The 20,679-nt window shown below is 46.1% G+C and overlaps 1 protein-coding gene across 2 annotated transcripts in view; it reads left to right on the top strand.

Annotated features, from left to right (window-relative positions):
• ARL3 (ADP ribosylation factor like GTPase 3) overlaps positions 1-20,256 on the top strand; it is a 141,920-nt gene extending 121,664 nt beyond the window's left edge. For both annotated transcript variants that reach the window (XM_063961935.1, XM_063961936.1), the window contains exon 6: positions 17,617-20,256. In XM_063961935.1, coding sequence (XP_063818005.1) covers positions 17,617-17,664 — 48 coding nt within the window. In that variant the 3' untranslated portion in view covers positions 17,665-20,256. The remainder of the gene's footprint in view (positions 1-17,616) is intronic.
• Positions 20,257-20,679: the final 423 nt, after the last annotated feature.

The raw sequence follows: 20,679 nt of genomic DNA, 5'->3' as shown, positions 1-20,679 counted from the left end.
AGCATTCCCTGTGTGTGTGCTGTGTGTCGGTACCGCTGTGTCGACATGTATGATGAGGAAAATGATGTGGAGGCAGAGCAAATGCCTGTAAATGTGTTGTCACCCCCTGAGGGGTCGACACCTGTGTGGATGGACTTATGGAAGGAATTACGTGACAGTGTCAGCTCCTTACATAAAAGGTTTGACGACATAGGACAGCCGGCTACTCAGCTTGTTCCAGCGTCTCAAATGTCATCAGGGGCTTTAAAACGCCCGCTACCTCAGATGGCAGACACAGATGTCGACACGGATACCGACTCCAGTGTCGACGACGATGAGACTAGTGTACCCTCCAATAGGTCCACCCGTTACATGATTGAGGCAATGAAAAATGTATTACACATTTCTGATAGTACCCCAGGTACCACAAAAAAGGGTATTATGTTCGGTGAGAAAAAACTACGAGTAGTTTTTCCTGCATCTGAGGAATTAAATGAGGTGTGTGAGGAAGCCTGGACTTCCCCCGATAAGAAATTGATAATTTCTAAACGGTTATTGGCAGCGTACCCTTTCCCGCCAGAGGATAGGTCACGTTGGGAAACATCCCCTAGGGTAGATAAAGCGCTTACACGTTTATCAAAACAGGTGGCACTACCGTCTCCGGATACGGCCGCCCTAAAGGATCCTGCTGATAGAAAGCAGGAGGCTACCCTAAAAGCTATATATGCACACACGGGCATTATATTGCGACCAGCGATTGCATCAGCATGGATGTGCAGTGCTGCTGCTGCATGGTCAGATTCCCTGTCGGATAATATTGATACCCTGGATAGGGACACTATTTTGCTGACAGTAGAGCATATAAAAGACGCTGTCTTATACATGCGTGATGCACAGAGGGATATTTGCCGGCTGGCATCAAAAATAAGCGCAATGTCCATTGCCGCCAGAAGGGGGTTATGGACTCGGCAGTGGTCAGGTGATGCCGATTCAAAAAGGCACATGGAAGTTTTGCCTTATAAGGGGGTGGAACTGTTTGGGGATGGTCTTTCAGACCTCGTTTCCACAGCTACGGCTGGGAAATCGACATTTTTGCCACAGGCTACCCCACAGCAAAAGAAGGCACCGTATTATCAAGTACAGTCCTTTCGGCCCCATAAACACAAGAGGGCTCGAGGCGCATCCTTTCTGCCGAGAGGCAAAGGTAGAGGAAAAAAGCTGCAACATACAGCCAGTTCCCAAGAGCAAAAGTCCTCCCCCGCGTCCGGTAAGTCCACGGCATGACGCTGGGGCTTCACAGGCGGATCTGGGTACGGTGGGGGCCCGTCTCAGAAATTTCAGCACACAGTGGGCTCTCTCACAGGTGGATCCCTGGACCCTTCAAGTAGTTTCTCAGGGGTACAGGCTGGAATTCGAGACGTCCCCCCCCCCCCCCCCCCCCGCCGTTTTTTAAAATCTGCCTTACCAGCAACTCCCTCTGCCAGGGAGGCAGTGTTGGTGGCTATCCAAAAACTGTATTCACAGCAAGTGATTGTCAAGGTACCCCTCCTTCAGCAAGGGAAGGGTTACTATTCCACAATGTTTGTGGTACCGGACGGTTCGGTGAGACCCATCTTAAATTTAAAATCCTTGAACACTTATATCAAAAGGTTCAAGTTCAAGATGGAATCGCTCAGGGCGGTTATTGCGAACCTGGACGAGGGGGATTACATGGTCTCCCTGGACATCAAGGATGCGTACCTGCATGTCCCCATTTACCCTCCTCACCAGGAGTACCTCAGATTTGTGGTACAGGACTGTCACTATCAGTTCCAGACGCTGCCGTTTGGGTTATCCACGGCACCGAGGGTCTTTACCAAGGTAATGGCCGAAATGATGATACTCCTTCGCAAGAAGGGAGTTTTAATTATCCCGTACTTGGACGATCTCCTGATAAAGGCGAGGTCCAAGGAACATTTGGTAGTGGGGGTAGCACTTTCTCGGGAAGTGCTACAACAGCACGGCTGGATTCTGAATATTCCAAAGTCACAGCTGGTCCCGACGACACGTCTTCTGTTCCTGGGAATGATTCTGGACACAGACCAGAAAAAAGTGTTTCTTCCAGTGGAAAAAGCCGAGGAGTTGTCATCTCTAGTCAGAGACCTCCTAAAACCGGGACAGGTGTCGGTACATCAATGCACACGAGTCCTGGGAAAAATGGTAGCTTCGTACGAAGCAATTCCATTCGGAAGGTTCCACGCAAGGACTTTCCAGTGGGACCTGTTGGACAAATGGTCCGGGTCCCATCTCCAGATGCAACAGCGGATAACCCTGTCGGCAAGGACCAGGGTGTCGCTGCTGTGGTGGCTGCAGAGGGCTCATCTACTAGAGGGCCGCAGATTCGGAATACAGGACTGGAACCTGGTGACCACGGATGCCAGCCTTCGGGGCTGGGGCGCAGTCACACAGGGAAGAAATTTCCAAGGACTGTGGTCAAATCAGGAGATTTTGCTTCACATAAATATTCTAGAGCTAAGGGCCATTTACAATGCCCTAAGCCAAGCAAGGCCCCTGCTTCAGAACCAGCCGGTACTGATCCAATCAGACAACATCACGGCGGTCGCCCATGTAAACAGACAGGGCGGCACAAGAAGCAGGAGGGCAATGGCAGAAGCCACAAGGATTCTCCGATGGGCGGAAAATCATGTGTTAGCACTGACAGCAGTGTTCATTCCGGGAGTGGACAACTGGGAAGCAGACTTCCTCAGCAGGCACGACCTCCACCCGGGAGAATGGGGACTTCATCCAGAAGTCTTCCAAATGCTGGTAAACCGGTGGGAAAGACCACAGGTGGACATGATGGCGTCCCGCCTCAACAAAAAGCTAAAAAGATATTGCGCCAGGTCAAGGGACCCTCAGGCGATCGCTGTGGACGCTCTAGTAACACCGTGGGTGTACCAGTCGGTTTATGTGTTTCCTCCTCTGCCTCTCATTCCCAAGGTACTGAGAATAATACGAAGGCGAGGAGTGAAAACTATACTCGTGGTTCCGGATTGGTCAAGAAGAGCTTGGTACCCGGCACTTCAAGAGATGCTTTCAGAGGACCCTTGGCCTCTGCCGCTCAGACAGGACCTGCTGCAGCAGGGGCCCTGTCTGTTCCAAGACTTACCGCGGCTACGTTTGACGGCATGGCGGTTGAACACCGGATCCTGAAGGAAAAGGGCATTCCGGAGGAAGTCATCCCTACCCTGATCAAAGCCAGGAAGGATCTCACCGCAAAACATTATCACCGCATTTGGCGGAAATATGTTGCTTGGTGTGAGGCCAGGAAGGCCCCAACGGAGGAATTTCAACTGGGTCGATTCCTGCATTTCCTGCAAGCAGGGGTGACGTTGGGCCTCAAATTGGGGTCCATTAAGGTCCAGATTTCGGCCCTGTCGATTTTCTTCCAGAAAGAACTGGCTTCACTGCCTGAAGTTCAGACTTTTGTCAAAGGAGTGCTGCATATTCAGCCTCCTTTTGTGCCCCCAGTGGCACCTTGGGATCTCAATGTAGTTTTGGAGTTCCTGAAATCACATTGGTTTGAACCACTTAAGACTGTGGATTTTAAATATCTCACGTGGAAAGTGGTCATGCTGTTGGCCCTGGCTTCGGCCAGGCGTGTGTCAGAATTGGCGGCTTTGTCCTATAAAAGCCCTTATCTGATTTTCCATATGGATAGTGCAGAGTTGAGGACTCGTCCTCAGTTTCTCCCGAAGGTGGTATCAGCGTTTCACTTGAACCAGCCTATTGTGGTGCCTGCAGCTACTAGGAACTTGGAGGATTCCAAGTTACTGGACGTAGTCAGGGCCCTGAAAATGTATGTTTCCAGGACGGCTGGAGTCAGGAAAACTGACTCGCTGTTTATCCTGTATGCACCCAACAAACTGGGTGCTCTTGCTCTAAGCAGACTATCGCGCGCTGGATTTGTAGCACTATTCAGTTGGCGCATTCTGCGGTGGGACTACCGCAGCCTAAATCTGTAAAAGCCCATTCCACAAGGAAGGTGGGCTCATCTTGGGCGGCTGCCCGAGGGGTCTCGGCTGTACAACTTTGCCGAGCTGCTACTTGGTCAGGGGCAAACACGTTTGCAAAATTCTACAAATTTGATACCCTGGCTGAGGAGGACCTGGAGTTCTCTCATTCGGTGTTGCAGAGTCATCCGCACTCTCCCGCCCGTTTGGGAGCTTTGGTATAATCCCCATGGTCCTTATGGAGTCCCCAGCATCCACTAGGACGTCAGAGAAAATAAGAATTTACTCACCGGTAATTCTATTTCTCGTAGTCCGTAGTGGATGCTGGGCGCCCATCCCAAGTGCGGATTGTCTGCAATACATGTAAATAGTTATTGTTACACAAATCGGGTTGTTATTGCGAGCCATCTGTTCAGAGGCTCCGTTGTTATCATACTGTTAACCAGGGTTCCTATCACGAGTTATACGGTGTGATTGGTGTGGCTGGTATGAGTCTTACCCGGGATTCAAAATCCTTCCTTATTGTGTCAGCTCTTCCGGGCACAGTGTCCTAACTGAGGCTTGGAGGAGGGTCATAGGGGGAGGAGCCAGTGCACACCAGATAGACCTAAATCTTTCTTTAGATGTGCCCAGTCTCCTGCGGAGCCGTCTATTCCCCATGGTCCTTACGGAGTCCCCAGCATCCACTACGGACTACGAGAAATAGAATTACCGGTGAGTAAATTCTTATTATATATATATACACACACACGATACTGCTAAATGAACTGCAAAGAAATTTTATATGAAAAGGAATCTTTTAACATTCTCAAAACATAAGTGATGGTTCAGATGTATTTGATTAGGTTCAGTGAGCCTTTACTCATCATTCTTCAACCCCACACTACAGTGTGCCCCCAGTTTTCTAGTGGGTGGGCTAGAATAACCTGTAGCCTAGCAGATCATCAGAATGTTCACACAGTACACGGAGAGAAATGTATCAAGCTTTCTAAAAATTCGAGACGTTGCCCAGAGTCAGATTCTACCTAGCATTTTATAGGATGTACTTAATGCTACCTTGATTCTGATTGGTTGCTATGGGTAACCTCCACTTGTCCATTTCTCCACTCTATACAAGGCTTAATACATTTCCTCCATAGTTTTTGATGATACAAGTGTTCCGCTCCTGTGGCAGACTGTGGGGCAGTACTACAGGATGTGTTTGAAAATTGACATTTAGGAGCTGATTGGTTGCTAGTTTCTTTCTCCACTTTATCACTCCAAGGCTTAGTACATCTGCCCCTTTGTCTTGTCCGCCCACGTCGTTCGTAGTTAGGGCAGGACTGCATGTGATCATTTCCCCTCATGACCATAGGTTTATTTTAAATAAATAATTTCCTGAATTGTCATATATCTGTGAATGTTAAGGGCAGCTTTATTGTTATAAATAACGCATTGTGATAACTGTTTGATGTCTGTAAATATTCCTTGTGTAGATTTTGGCTGGCTAAGAAATAAGCCGTTGTGTTATTAGGGGGTTTATATATCAACCAGAAGTAGTGAAAAGAGTGGATTAGTGGAGAAGCTGCCTGTGGAAACCAATCAGCTTTGAGGTAGCATTTATCAAATACATTATATAAAGTGATAGGTTTCCTGATCGGTTGCTAGGGGCTATTTTCCACTTGTCCACTACTTCACTCTTTTCACTGTTTGGTACATCAGCACCTTTATCGGTTGTCTGCTCCCAATGTTTTCCATGTTCTTAAAACTTATTAGTCACATGCAGTAATGTTTCATTCATTTTGGTTCTCTGACTTAAGGGTCTGTACCCAGCTCATACATGTTTGCTCTCAGCCCTATGGTGCTGTGAACACAAATCTGCGAGTCTGTACCGCAAGTACAGCTACGCTTCCTCGCACCCGGTAATTGGGTTGACCCCTTAATGTCATATTTGTTTGTCCATCACATACTTATTTGGGAGTACATATACAGGTTGAGTATCCCTTATCCAAAATGCTTGGGACCAGAAGTATTTTGGATATCAGATTTTTCCGTATTTTGGAATAATTGCATACCATAATGAGATCTCATGGTGATGAGACCTAAGTCTAAGCACAGAATGCATTTATGTTACATATACACCTTATACCAGTGTTTTTCAGCCACTGTGCCGTGGCACACTAGTGTGCCCTGAACAGTCTCCGGGTGTGCCACCATAAAAGCACAGTGTTTTGCCGCTACTGAGGCCCTGGAACGATCAATACTGGTGGGTTTAGTGCAGAGGTTCTCAAACTCGGTCCTCGGGAGCCCACACAGTGCATGTTTTGCAGGTAACCCAGCAGGTGCACAGGTGTATTAATTACTCACTGACACATTTTAAAAGGTCCACAGGTGGAGCTAATTATTTCACTTGTGATTCTGTGAGGAGACCTGCAAAACATGCACTGTGTGGGCCCCCGAGGACCGAGTTTGAGAACCTCTGGTTTAGTGGTTGCAGAGACAGTTCTAATTTTGGGCCCGGGCAGTGTTGGGCTCTTATGGCTTTCTCAGATGTGGCTCAGGCGTTACCTATGGAGAAGCTGCGACATGACATCCTAGGACACGCAACTGCACCATGCATCATCATTATATTTGAGTGTGCCTTTGAAATATTTAAATCTTGTTCAGTGTGCAGCGAGTTGTAAAAGGTTGAAAATCTGTGTCTTATATACACAGCCTGAAGGTCATTTTAGCCAATAGTTTTAATAACTTTGTGCATTAAACAAAGTGTGTGTACATTCACACAATTCATTTATGTTTCATATACACCTTATACACACAGCCTGAAGGAAATTTAATATAATATTTTTAATAACTTTGTGTATTAAACAAAAGTTTGTGTACATTGAGCCATCAGAAAACAAATGTTTTACTACAGTATCTTACTCAAAAAAATTCTGTATTTCGGAATATTCCGTATTTTGGATTATTTGGATATGGTATACTCAACCTGTAATACAGTTGAAAGCATGGTGTTGCCCATAGAAGCCAGTCCAATTGGCCACTTCCTATCACCTTGTCTTGTTTTGTTGGAGATACATGTTTGTTTGTTTGTTTGTTTGTTTGTTTGTTTATGTATAAGTACAGATTTTTGACCGTTGTTTGGTTTTATATTCGATTTTCTCATACGTCCTAGAAGATGCTGGGGATGCTTTAAGAACCATGGGGTATAGACTGGATCCGCAGGAGACATGGGCACTTTAAGACTTTAAAAGGGGTGTGAACTGGCTCCTCCCTCTATGCCCCTCCTCCAGACTCCAGTTAGATTCTGTGCCCAGTGAGACTGGATGCACACTGAGGAGCTCTCCAGAGTTTCTCAGAAAAAAAGACTTTGTTAGGTTTATTATTTTCAGGGAGACCTGCTGGCAACAGGGTCCCTGCATCGTGGGACTGAGGGGAGAGAAGCAGACCTACTTCTCTGAGTTCAAAGGCTCTGCTTCTTAGGCTACTGGACACCATTAGCTCCAGAGGGTCCGATCACTTGGTGCGCCTAGCTGCTCGTTCCCGGAGCCGCGCCGTCACCCCCCTTGCAGAGCCAGAAGATAGAAGCCGGGTGAGTATTAGAAGATCAGAAGACTTCAGTGACGGCAGAAGACGGCTTGTTGAGGTGCCGCGTAGCGGCCGCACTGCGCGCCATGCTCCCACATTCAGAACGGCACTGCAGGGCGCAGGGGGGGGGGGGGGGGGGCGCACTGGGCAGCATTAATCCTCAATTTAGCCACTGGCAGAAAGAGTATAACGTGCCTGGGCACTGATTACAGACCCCCGCCAGTATAAAGATATGAAATTAAGCGGGACTGAAGCGCGCCATTAAGGGGGCGTGGCTTAGCCCTCACAGCTCTGACCAGCGCCATTTTCTCTTCACAGAAGCTGCAGAGACGCTGAGCCTAGCCTCCCACCCTGCTGTACAAGTAACAGGGTGCAAAACGGGGGGGGGGCACAAGAGATTTGGTGCTAATTATTGTAATGTAAAAGCGCTAGCAGGTCTGGGCAGTATTTTACTTGCTTCAGAACCGGGACAGGCGCTGGGTTGTGAGCTGGCAGAACTCCCTCTGTGTTTCTCTAACAGGCTTTGTTGTGGGTCTGTCTCCTATAGCCCCAGTGTGGTTGTGGGTGTCGGTACATGTGTGTCGACATGTCTGAGGCTGAGTGCTCTTCTCAGGAGGAGGCTGGAGTGGGAACAGAAAAGACTGTGGGAGTGACCGTGTCGGCACAGCCGACGGCTGATTGTGTAAATATGTTGAGTGTTTTGAATGCTAATGTGGCTCGGTTGACGAAGAGATTAGATAAATCTGAGTCTAAAAGCCAGACATGGAGGAAATCCATGGAAGATGCATTGTCACAAGCTCAGACCCCTTCGGGGTCACAGAAACGTGCATTTACCCAGTTAACAGATACAGATACCGACACGGACTCTGATTCCAGTGTCGACTATAGTGATGCCAGATTAAATCCTAAACTGGCTAAGAGCATTCAGTACATGATTGTGGCAATAAAAGAAGTGTTGCATATAACAGAGGACCCTGTTGTTCCTGATACTAGGGTCTGTATGTATAAAGGAAAGAAACCTGTGGTAACGTTTCCTCCCTCTCATGAACTGAACGCTCTCTTTGAAAAGGGTTGGGAAAATTCTGACAAGAAGGCACAGGTTCCCAAAAGAATTCCAGTGGCATATCCGTTTCCTTTTGGGGACAGGGAAAAGTGAGAGTCAACCCCCACGGTGGATAAAGCTCTATCGCGTCTATCCAAAAAGGTGGCGCTTCCGTCTCCTGACACGGCAGCCCTAAAGGATCCTGCGGATCGTAAGCAGGAAAATACACTAAAATCCATTTATGTCACTACGGGTTCACTACTCAGGCCTGCCGTTGCTTCGGCATGGGTGAGTAGCGCTATTGAAAAGTGGGCAGATAACTTGTCATCTGAGATAGATTCCCTAGACAGGGATAACGTGCTTTTGACTCTGGGTCATATCAGGGACGCTGCAGCCCATTTAAAAGAAGCTGTAAGGGATATTGGCCTTTTGGGATCAAGGGCCAATGCCATGGCAGTCTCAGCTAGGAGAGCATTGTGGATTCATCAATGGAATGCTGATGCCGACTCTAAGAAGGCAATGGAGTATTTACCGTTTAATGGTAGTATCTTGTTTGGTGACGGCCTCACTGACCTGGTATCTACGGCTACCGCGGGTAAGTCGGCATTTTTACCATATATTCCTGCACAACAGAAGAAAACGCCCCACTATCGGATGCAGTCCTTTCGGCCCAATAAATTCAAAAAAGGACGAGGGTCCTCCTACCTTGCTGCGAGAGGAAGAGGACGGGGAAAGAGGTCACAGGCTGTGGCAAGTTCCCAAGAGCAGAAGTCCTCTCCGGCTTCTACCAAATCCACCGCATGACGCTGGGGCTCCTCTGCGGGAGTCCGCACCGGTGGGGGCACGTCTCAAACTCTTCAGTCAGGTCTGGGTACACTCGGATCTGGATCCGTGGATATTAGAAATAATAGGCCAAGGGTACAAATTAGTTTCAAGACGTGCCCCCTCACCGATTTTTCAAATCGGCCTTGCCAGCTTCTCATCTAGAAAGGGAGTTAGTATGCGCGGCAATACTAAAGCTGTGTCAAAATCAAGTCATTGTCACGGTACCCCCGTCACAACGGGGGGGGGGGGGGGGGGGCTTTTATTCGAGTCTGTTCGTGGTACCGAAGCCGGATGGCTCAGTCAGACCGATTCTGAACCTAAAATCCCTCAATTACTTTCTGAAAAGATTCAAATTCAAGATGGAGTCTCTCCGAGCAGTGATCTCCAGCCTGGAAAAGGGGGATTTTATGGTGTCGGTCGACATAAAGGATGCTTACGTACACGTTCCCATATATCCTCCACATCAGGCATACCTGAGGTCTGCTGTTCAGGATTGTCATTACCAATTTCAGACGTTGCCGTTTGGTCTCTCCACAGCACCAAGGATTTTCACCAAGGTTATGGCGGAAATGATGGTTCTCCTGCGCAAGCAGGGAATTACTATGATCCCGTACTTGGACGATCTCCTCATAAAGGCAAGATCCAAGGAGCAGTTGCTAAAAAATGTTGCGCTCTCACTGACGATTCTGCAACAACATGGTTGGCTCCTAAATTTGCCAAAATCACAGTTTGATCCGACGACATGGCTGTCGTTCCTGGGTATGATTCTGGATAGAATTAGAGAGTTTTTCTTCCAGTGGAAAAGGCTCTGGAAATACAGAACATGGTAAAACAGATTCTGAAACCGGCAAAAGTGTCAGTTCTTCAATGCACTCTGTTGCTGGGGAAGATGGTGGCGGCCTACGAGGCCATTCCATATGGCAGGCTCCATGCCAGGGTGTTTCAGTGGGACCTTTTGGATAAGTGGTCCGGGTCTCACCTCCACATGCACCGGAAAATAATCCTATCTTTCAGGACCAGGATCTCCCTTCTGTGGTGGGTGCACAGTTCTCACCTTCTGGAGGGACGCAGGTTCGGGATTCAGGATTGGATCCTGGTGACCACAGATGCAAGTCTCCGAGGCTGGGGAGCAGTCACACAGGGGAGAAACTTTCAGGGGAAATGGTCAAGCCAGGAAGCTTGTCTGCACATAAACATTCTGGAATTAAGGGCCATTTACAACGGCGTTCTGCAAGCTGAACATCTTCTTTGCGGTCTGCCAGTCTTGATTCAGTCAGACAACATAACAGCAGTGGCGTACATAAACCGCCAGGGCGGAACAAAGAGCAGAGCGGCGATGGCCGAGGCCACTAAAGTTCTTTGCTGGGCGGAAAGACATGCAAGCGCTGTGTCAGCAGTCTTCATTCCAGGAGTGGACAACTGGGAAGCAGACTTCCTCAGCAGACACGATCTCCATCCAGGAGAGTGGGGTCTTCATCAAGAGGTTTTTGCAGAAGTGACAAGTCGTTGGAGAATTCCTCAAATAGACATGATGGCGTCCCGCCTCAACAAGAAACTTCAGAGATATTGGTGGTCATTCCGAGTTGTTCGCTCAGTAATTTTCTTCGCATCGCAGCGATTTTCCGCTAATTGCGCATGTGCAATGTTCGCACTGCGACTGCGCCAAGTAAATTTGCTAAGAAGTTTGGTATTTTACTCACGGCATTACAAGGTTTTTTCTTCGTTCTGCTGATCGTAGTGTGATTGACAGGAAGTGGGTGTTTCTGGGCGGAAACTGGCCGTTTTATGGGAGTGTGTGAAAAAACGCTACAGTTTCTGGGAAAAATGCGGGAGTGGCTGGAGAAACGGAGGAGTGTCTGGGCGAACGCTGGGTGTGTTTGTGACGTCCAACCAGGAACGAAACTGACTGAACTGATCGCAGTGGCAGAGTAAGTCCCGAGCTACTCAGAAACTGCAAAGAAATTTCTATTCGCAATTTTGAGAATCTTTCGTTCGCAATTTTGCTAAGCTAAGATTCACTCCCAGTAGGCGGCGGCTTAGCGTGTGCAATGCTGCTAAAAGCAGCTTGCGAGCGAACAACTCGGAATGAGGGCCATTGTTCCAGGTCGAGGGACCCTCAAGCAATAGCGGTGGACGCCCTAGGGACACCGTGGGTGTTTCCGTCTGTCTATGTGTTCCCTCCACTTCCACTTATTCCAAAGGTGATAAAGATTATAAGAAGAACAAGGGTTCAGACGATACTCATTGTTCCAGACTGGCCAAAGAGGGCCTGGTATCCAGATCTTCAGGAGTTGCTCATAGAATATCCCTGGCCACTTCCTCTACGGGAGGACCTGTTACAACAAGGTCCGTGCGTGTATCAGGACTTACCGCGGCTGCGTTTGACGGCATGGCGGTTGAACGCCAAATCCTAGCCAGAAAGGGTATTCCCAGTGAAGTCATTCTCACTCTTCTTCAGGCTAGAAAGGAAGTAACGGCAAAGCATTACCACCGTATTTGGAGAAAATATGTGTCTTGGTATGAATCCAAGAAGGCTCCTACGGAAGAATTTCTGCGGGGGCGTTTGCTCCATTTTTTTTTTACAAGCAGGTGTAGATGCGGGCCTAAAGTTAGGCTCTATTAAAGTACAAATTTCGGCCTTATCAATTTTCTTTCAGAAAGAATTGGCCTCCCTTCCAGAAGTTCAGACCTTTATGAAAGGTGTGCTGCACATCCAACCTCCATTTGTGCCTCCTGTGGCGTAGGGTCTTAGGGGGTAATTCCAAGTTGATCGCAGCAGGCAATTTTTTAGAAGTTGGGCAAAACCATGTGCACTGCAGGGGGGTGGGGCAGATATAACATTTGCAGAGAGAGTTAGATTTGGGTTGGTTATTTTGTTTCTGTTCAGGGTAAATACTGGCTGCTTTATTTTTACACTGCAATTTAGATTGCAGATTGAACTCACCACACCCAAATCTATCTCTCTCTGCAAATGTTATATCTGCCTCCCCTGCAGTGAACATGGTTTTGCCCAACTGCTAACAAAGTTCCTGCTACGATCAACTCAGAATTACCCCCTTAATGTGGTATTGCAGTTCCTGCAATCTCATTGGTTTGAACCTTTACGTAAGGTTGAGTTAAAATTCCTTACTTGGAAAGTAGTCATGTTGTTGGCCTTGGCATCCGCAAGGCGGGTATCTGAGTTGGCGGCTTTGTCTCACAAAAGCCCCTATTTAATCTTCCTTGCTGATAGAGTGGAGTTGAGAACTCGTCAGCAATTTCTGCCAAAAGTGGTTTCATCATTTCATGTAAACCAGCCTATTGTGGTGATGTTGGTCAGTGGCTACTGACGCCTTGGGGGAGTCGAAGTCTCTCGATGTGGTCAGAGCTTTGAAGATCTATGTTGCCAGAACGGCGCAGATTAGGAAAACAGAGGCTCTGTTTGTCCTGTGGACTCCCAACAAGATTGGGGCTCCTGCTTCCAAGCAGACTATTGCACGCTGGATCTGTAATACGATTGAGCAGGCTCATTCTATGGCAGGATTGCTGTTACCGAAATCGGTGAAAGCCCATTCTACCAGAAAGGTGGGTTCATCCTGGGCTGCTGCCCGAGGGGTCTCTGCATTACAGCTTTGCCGAGCTGCTACTTGGTCGGGATCAGGCACCTTTGCAAAGTTTTACAAGTTTGATACCCTGGCTGAGGAAGACCTCTTGTTTGGTCAATCGGTGCTGCAGAGTCATCCGCACTCTCCCGCCCGTTCTAGAGCTTTGGTATAAACCCCATGGTTCTTGAAGCATCCCCAGCATCCTCTAGGACGTATGAGAAAATAGAATTTTAATACCTACTGGTAAATCCTTTTCTCTTAGTCCGTAGAGGATGCTGGGCGCCCGTCCCAGTGCGGGCTGTATCTGCAGTTTGGTTTTGGTTACACTCATGTTGAGTTAAGTACAGTCAGTCTGTGGCTGATGTTGGTCATGCCGTTGCATGCGTTGTTGTTGAGTGCCATGTTGTACGGCGTGTTTGAGGTGTGAGCTGGTATGTATCTCACCCTAATTTAAAAATTAAATAAATCCTTTTCCTCGAAATGTCCGTCTCCCTTGGCACAGTTCCTATAACTGGAGTCTGGAGGAGGGGCATAGATGGAGGAGCCAGTTCACACCCCTTTTAAAGTCTTAAAGTGCCCATGTCTCCTGCGGATCCCGTCTATACCCCGGTAGGTATTAAAATCCTATTTTTACATTTAATTTTTCCTTTAGTAAATCAAGTGCAAAATTACCAAAATCGAACATTAGTAAATACCATATACCCCTATATGTGTAGAAGGCTACTTGTTGAACATGTATAGTGAAGCCAGTCACTTTGTGGATTGAACCAGTTGTTAGTGTGTAACCAGTGGCATCATTCAGCCAGTGAAGCGATTTGTAGTCCTAGTGATTAGTACAATAGTTTACAAGTTTCCCCAAACAGACAAGTTTTATTGTTTTAAAGAAAAAACTTAATGCACGTTTTGACTGAGTCGGCGCATAACATTGTATAGTGTATTTCTTGGTGAGCTTAATGGAAGAACTTCTGACTGGCTACTGACTTCTTCATTGTTTTATCACAGTTATTGAGTTTTGCCTTTTAGATCTTTGCTGCAACCTGTTCTTTTTTTAGTTGCATGAGTAAAGGGAGGTACACACAGAGAGAACCGTGCTTAAATTCTAAGCAATCTAACTAGATTGCTCAGAAATTAAGCACGGATCTCTCCGTGTGTAGGGTGCCGGCGACAGCGATGCGCAATCCCACATGCCACTATCGTCTTCTCTAGATTTGGCATGCATGCATGTCAAATCTAGTGAGATCGCTCATTTCACTGCTGGGTGAAATGAGTGCCCCATCCCCTCGCTCTGCACTCATCGTGCTGTGTGCTGAGCGGCGGGGAGAGATGTGTGCTGAGCAAGGGGGAGTGATGTGTGGTGAGCGGTCTATGCTAGATCGCTCAGCACACATCTTGCCCGTGTGTACGGGGTTTAAGTCCACATTGAATGTAAAGGAAAGGCTGTGTCCTATTTGACAGTATAATGGCTATGCTATGGAGCTATAGATAGTACATTGGTTTCAGGTGAATGGTTACTCTGTAGTCATGATCAGGGCCTTAGAGCAGTGGTTCCCAAACGCGGTCCTTAAGGCACCCCAGCCGTACAAGTTTTAGGGCTATCCGTGCTTAGGCACTGGTGACTTAATTAGTACCCAGGTTAGTTTGATTCTACCATCTGTGCACAAGCAGGGATATACCTAAAACCTGGCTGTTGGGGTGCTTTGGGAACCACTGCCTAAAGGGCCCCATACACTAGAATGATAATACCCGATTTCATCCAATTTCGGGCATTCGGGCCGATATATCGGGTGAAATTGGGCATTTTGGATGTGTTTCCGATCCGATGCGCGTTCCTGTGAGGGTCGGATCGGCTCCCCTAGATCGTTAGTGCTGCACTCGTGATATGTTGGTTCCCGCAGGCATGGCTGGGATCGCATAAGATATATCGCATGCAAAATGTACCGAATCGTATGGAACCAGTCCTGGGAAGCTCCCGGGAGAGTTCAAGGGAAATCGCCTCCAACTTCAGCCTCAGACATATTGCTGTAGTGCAGGCATTCCCAACCATGGCCCTCAAGGCACACCAACAGTGCAGGTTTTAGTGATATCCAGGCTGCAGCACAGGTGACTTAATTAGTAGCTCAGTTATTTTGATTTAACCATCTGTGATGCAGCCTGAATATCACTAAAACCTGCACTGTTGGTGTGCCTTGAGGGCCGTGGTTGGGAATGCCTGCTGTAGTGTATGGGGGCCTTTAGAGACCTCATGCACCCCCTTCGCACGAGTGGGGTGTAACCATATGAATTCACCAAAATGGTCTCTAAAAAGTCTGTGTCCTGCCTCCATGGCTCATTCAGGCCCCCCAGACAAACTTTGGTAATTAGTACCCACTCTTTTCCCCTCTTGGCACCACTGGTCTTAACTGTTCAATCCACAAAATGGCGGCCTCCTCTGTGCGTAAGCGATGGGCTCTGTTAATGTTACATTTTCATCCTGGAGATTCTTTTCCTCCTTTTTACCTTTTCCAACATTTAAACCAATTTCATGGTACAAGAAAAAGCATTAACATAGCAACAAATTTTCTGAGGCACCATCTGTCACCTCCTACATCCACCCGCCTTCATAGCGGCTGAGCTTGTATTGTTCAGTATAGATCATTCTTTTAAGAATCCAGATTTGATGTAATATAATCCTCGCAGTGCATACTTGCCTACTCTCCCAGAATGGCCAGGAGGCTCCCGAAAATCGGGTGACCCTCCCGGTCCCCCGGAAGAGCAGGCAAGTCTCCCGATTTCAGGGGTTCCCCCTGCCCGGCCGCCCACTTAGCGAGTAAAATGGGCGGTCCAGGCAGGCGATGACGCGATTCTTGTTGAATCACGTCATCATAGCCACGCCCCCTGCTGTATAATGCCGGTAATAGCGGCATTACACAGCGAGGGCCGTGGCTTACATGACGCGATCCCTCCATCACTCCCCCCGCCACGGCCCCGTTCTGCCTCTGGCCCGTCCCCCTCTGCACGCACGTCACTGCCCACCTCCCTGCTGAGCCGACCTGGCTGCTCTCTCCCGGAGAGAGCAGCCTTAAAGTCGGCAAGTATGTCGCAGTGTATGAACTCTTACCAGATGACCAGTGTGTAGCAATGGTTAGACCTTGCCTTTTAAACCCTGTGCAATATTATCTGAAGCTCTGGATGTTGTTTTATTGCACTTACTGCTCATGTTCTTGGGTAGTTTTTATGTCCTAAACATCACAGTCATAGGCGTGCGCAGAACATTTTATTAGGGGGTGCACCATCGGAGGGGTGTGTCTAGCACCGCCTTTTGGGCGTGTCCAGCACCATCTATTGATGGTCAACGCAATATAAAATATCCACCCTTGTACTAATTCTAATAAAGCAGATACATTGTCAGATGTTGTGGTGTGCACCAAACAAACACCCCTGATGGCACTCACTGCAATTACCCTGCTCCTCCTCAGCCTGGTCTGGCTCCCCCTCTATTTCCTCTGCAAGCTGCAGCAGCTTACTTACAAGTCAGTCACTCACTGACACTGACAGTCGCAGACTAGTACTGCTGCTGCTGGAAAAACGAGTGACGTGTCAATGTTGCTGCCGACCTCCTGCCGGTATTGAATTTGTCTTCCTAAGAGGAACACTGGCTGTATGCTGCTCCTCATCAGTGGCTGGCGTTGGCATAGCATAGAAGGAGAGAGGTGGGCATGTGGCGGGTGGGTGTGCGACCAGCATGAGGTAATCACATCACGCTATTTTTGTACATGTAGGTGGAGCCGGGAGTTTGAAAGCCGGTGGCAGTGGCACCCTTGATTAACCCAGGCGTCCGGTCAGTAATACAGTCCTGACAGGGTGCAAAGCAGAGGGGACAGCAATCAGCTTGCTCGGCGATCGCTGCATCAGGCATGTGAGATCAGGGTGCCAGACATTAGGGGGTGCCTGTGCGCACCAGGCACCCCCCCTGCGCACACCTATGATCACAGTTGTTTAAGTGCTTTGCTACAGATTTCGTGGAGATAAGCAAATTCATTTTATCTAAGTCTTGATCTTTTTAACCCTAATCTCTGTCAGGTTATAGTGTGGAAAACTACATTCATGTAAATAGGTCGTTATGCAGAACATAAATAATTGGAGCACTGTATACTTCTTTTGATTATCTAGAGTTTTATAAATAAAGGTTTATTACTATATTTCCACATTCAGATTTCTTTAATTTATTAACTTGTATGCTGTGTTAGGGTGACCACAATAAGCAGTTCTACATGAGGGTATAAATGCTGGGATACACAGAAGGAGCTAAAAGATAAAAGCAAAAGCAACATTTACTAAAGTGAGAGTTGTGTGTTTTTTGGGGGGTTTTTTGGGAACTGGTGATGTTGCCCATAGCAATTAATCAGATTCTATCTATTATCTGCTAGAAGCAGCTAATTAAATGTTACGTAGAATCTGATTGGTTGCTATGGGCATCATCACCAGTTCTAAAAAAAAAACTCCCACCTTAGTAAATTGACCCCCATGTTTTTAGTAAAAGTTTCTGGTGGGCATGTATAAGCTGTGAAAGGTATAATGGGCGACTGTATATAAAGCATGTAGATTTCTTATGGTTGCTTATTTGCTAAACTTGCATCTGTTTTTCTAGGATGGAATGAACTGGGTTTGCAAAAATGTGAATGCAAAGAAGAAATAAAGGACTGAAAGCAGCAAAGGCTCACACAGACTGCTTTACCACCAACGTTCTTTTCCCTGCAACGGACTCTAAGTAGTCACGGCTGATGTTTTATGTTTTTTCACAGATTCTGGATACAGTGCATACAAACACCTATATGCTGGTCTGTGTCACTGCAACAAAGCATGTCTAATCTGTTTCTTAGCCCACCTGCCATCTATGTAATATTTTCAATTACTCATCTATCCTAGACTCCAAGATCTACTGTAGGTATAGAAAAGCACCTTTGTCTAATGCCATTAGTACCATTCATTGACATCAGTGGGCTACATAGGAATACTATTAAATAGAATTCGCTCTGCATTAATTCCAGGATGACCTCTAGTCTGTATACACCATTAGGGTATAGGAAGGGACTATATGGCAATAAAACTCCTTGTTTGTAGATCTGCCACAAATGCTGCTCAAGTGATGTTTACCATAAGAGGCAGGCTACCGCAACCTCTCTATAGCTGCAGCTGTTCATCCAGTAATTCCACCCAATGCTCACAGACAGTTAATAGCTTGAGATTTTCTTCCCTATTCATCGCCCTAATGCTTCACTCCTACCTCATTGATTAATGAGAAGTACCTCTACTTAGAGCAGGCATGTTTGTAACCTATAGCAACCAATGCAGACATTTGCTAAAATGTCTTGACCGTGTTAAAAAAAAAAAAAAAAATGTTTTAATAATAATAATAAAAAAATAATCCAGGACCTGGTGATTGTGGCTTATTGCTCACTGTTTGCCATGCACCTGTTTTATTTGATTCCACCCCATGCAACTATTCCAGAGAGATACTCGTTCTAAAATCATTCCTGCGCTCCCTGTATATTGTAGCAATAACCACTTAATGCAGTGGAGACGCGTACTACAGACGTTAAATATAAGAAGTGCAAAACCCTAAAAAACACTAAAGGACCTCCATTGATAGCTGGTGAAATGTGCTGATGTTTTGTTTTTCTTAACGCCCAATCTGTTCTAATACAGCTCAGAACATGAAAGTAAATGCCTGGTTGCTATTGGTTACAGTGTATTTGTCCAAAGAGCGGTAGGTCATCTAATAAACATCTATGATCTAAATTCATTAATTGTTAATTTGAGTGGAATAGCAAAAGCTTTTGATTACATCGCTCCTAATATAAAATGGAGATCAAGCTATTTTTGCCCCTTGATCTGGCTGACATTTGGCAGTGATTTCCTTATGCTTTAAATCTATTTCGGGTAAATGTAAAGATGATCTAGCTAACAACAATCTTACTGTCAGATGGAAGTTTTGATAACGGCAATCCAGAAACACTTGACATTCAAAAATATTTGATTACACTTACATTTACTGTAGGATCTTAAATCTTGGGTCAACTCACAAATCATGAGTCCACCAGAAACCACCCATTTTATGCAGGCGATGCCTCAGAAGGTGGCTACACTTCTCAATGCAAGACCAAAGTTTTCCAGGTACAAAGGTCATGTATGTACTGGAGTGTGATCCAACGGTGGTGATGAGTTATAGAGGACAGCCGTTTGGCAAATGGATCTGTGGGGACCACAGGGCTGGTGTATCATTTCATTGGTAAATGGCTTTGGAATAATGATGCTATGATGGAATAAAGAGAAGTGTTAATCTGTGCTCAGCTTCTGGGGTCACTGCATATACTATTGCTGGATAATACCTATCTATGCGTTTACCTATGTCCTCTCCTGTATATACAAAGGTCGCAAATGATAGGTAACACTAAGGTACACATTTAGAATTTATGTTTTTAAACTATACTGTAAAATAGTCAAAATAAGAATTTGCATCTGTCTAGTAAGAAACCGTTTATATAAATATTTATTAAGATGTTTGGTTAAAAAAAATTATGCTGGGATAACCGTTATTGTTAAAATGAAGTTAATTCCAATATGCACGTTTTTGTATATTGTATAATTTTTACATGGATTACTTAGCATATTGTTAGTGCGGTGTTGGCTGGTTTTTCAATGAATTATTCAAACTGTACTGAAACAAAAAAGTATTAGATTGCTCCAAGTGTATCCTGTTATTTGTACAATCCTAATCTCCTTAGAAAGCCCAGTAACTGAGAGACGTTGTACAGTACAGTTGGGTTATGAATGGACCGGCTGAAACTTCCACCCAATCACTGATCTCCTAAATGTGGCGTCATGTCGGACAGTTGTTTCAGCAATTACTGAATTATTACTGATGTGAGTATGGTAGCCTATATCTATCTGTGAAAGCGCTTCATTCAGTACTCTGCATAACGTAAGGGGCAGATTTATCAATGCTTGGAGATACAGTAGATCACGTAGTGTGGGTGATGTTGCAGGACCAGGGGGCAGATGTATCAAGCCTCGGAGAGAGAGAAAGTACCAACCAATCTGCACCTAACTGTCATTTTTCAAAATGACAGGAGCTGTTTGATTAGCCCTTTTTTTATCTCCACGTTTCCATTGTTTTGTGCATTGTGCTAGTGCACAAATAAATACATTTGAAGTCTGTGAAGTTACTTCTAATGATCTCCTTAACCCAAATAAAAATGTTAGCAACTGCTTTCAATACACTTTTTTTTTTTAAATGTATTTTACATGTGTTTTCAGTGGTATTTATAATTTTGTTTTTAAGTGTATAACGAACAGTAAGTATAAAAATTACCATTTTGTGCAGTGAAGACATGTATTGTACAGGACATTAGCGTCATACACCTGTCAAATAGAACAAGTGAAACTGTGTAACCAGCCACAACACCCATATAAAGGCAGTGCTAACTGATGTGGTTATGATGGCAGTACACTTTGCTTCTAGAGCAACCCTCCCTAGACTCTTCTGGCTCCTAGTTTTCCTGAGAATCTCCATAGAATATATTGTATGACAAATACATTTTGCTGTATGTTAAGAGTATCTTTTACTCTTACGCACTAGATGTTTTATTTGGGTCAATTCATTAAACAGATCTGTTTGTCTCACCACTTAAAATTACTTTTATTTTTAAAT

This window comes from Pseudophryne corroboree, chromosome 3 (assembly GCF_028390025.1).
Source record: "Pseudophryne corroboree isolate aPseCor3 chromosome 3, aPseCor3.hap2, whole genome shotgun sequence".
Lineage (NCBI taxonomy): Eukaryota > Metazoa > Chordata > Amphibia > Anura > Myobatrachidae > Pseudophryne > Pseudophryne corroboree.
The sequence above is the reverse complement of the archived record's forward strand: the minus strand, read 5'-3'. Positions and strand labels throughout refer to the sequence as shown.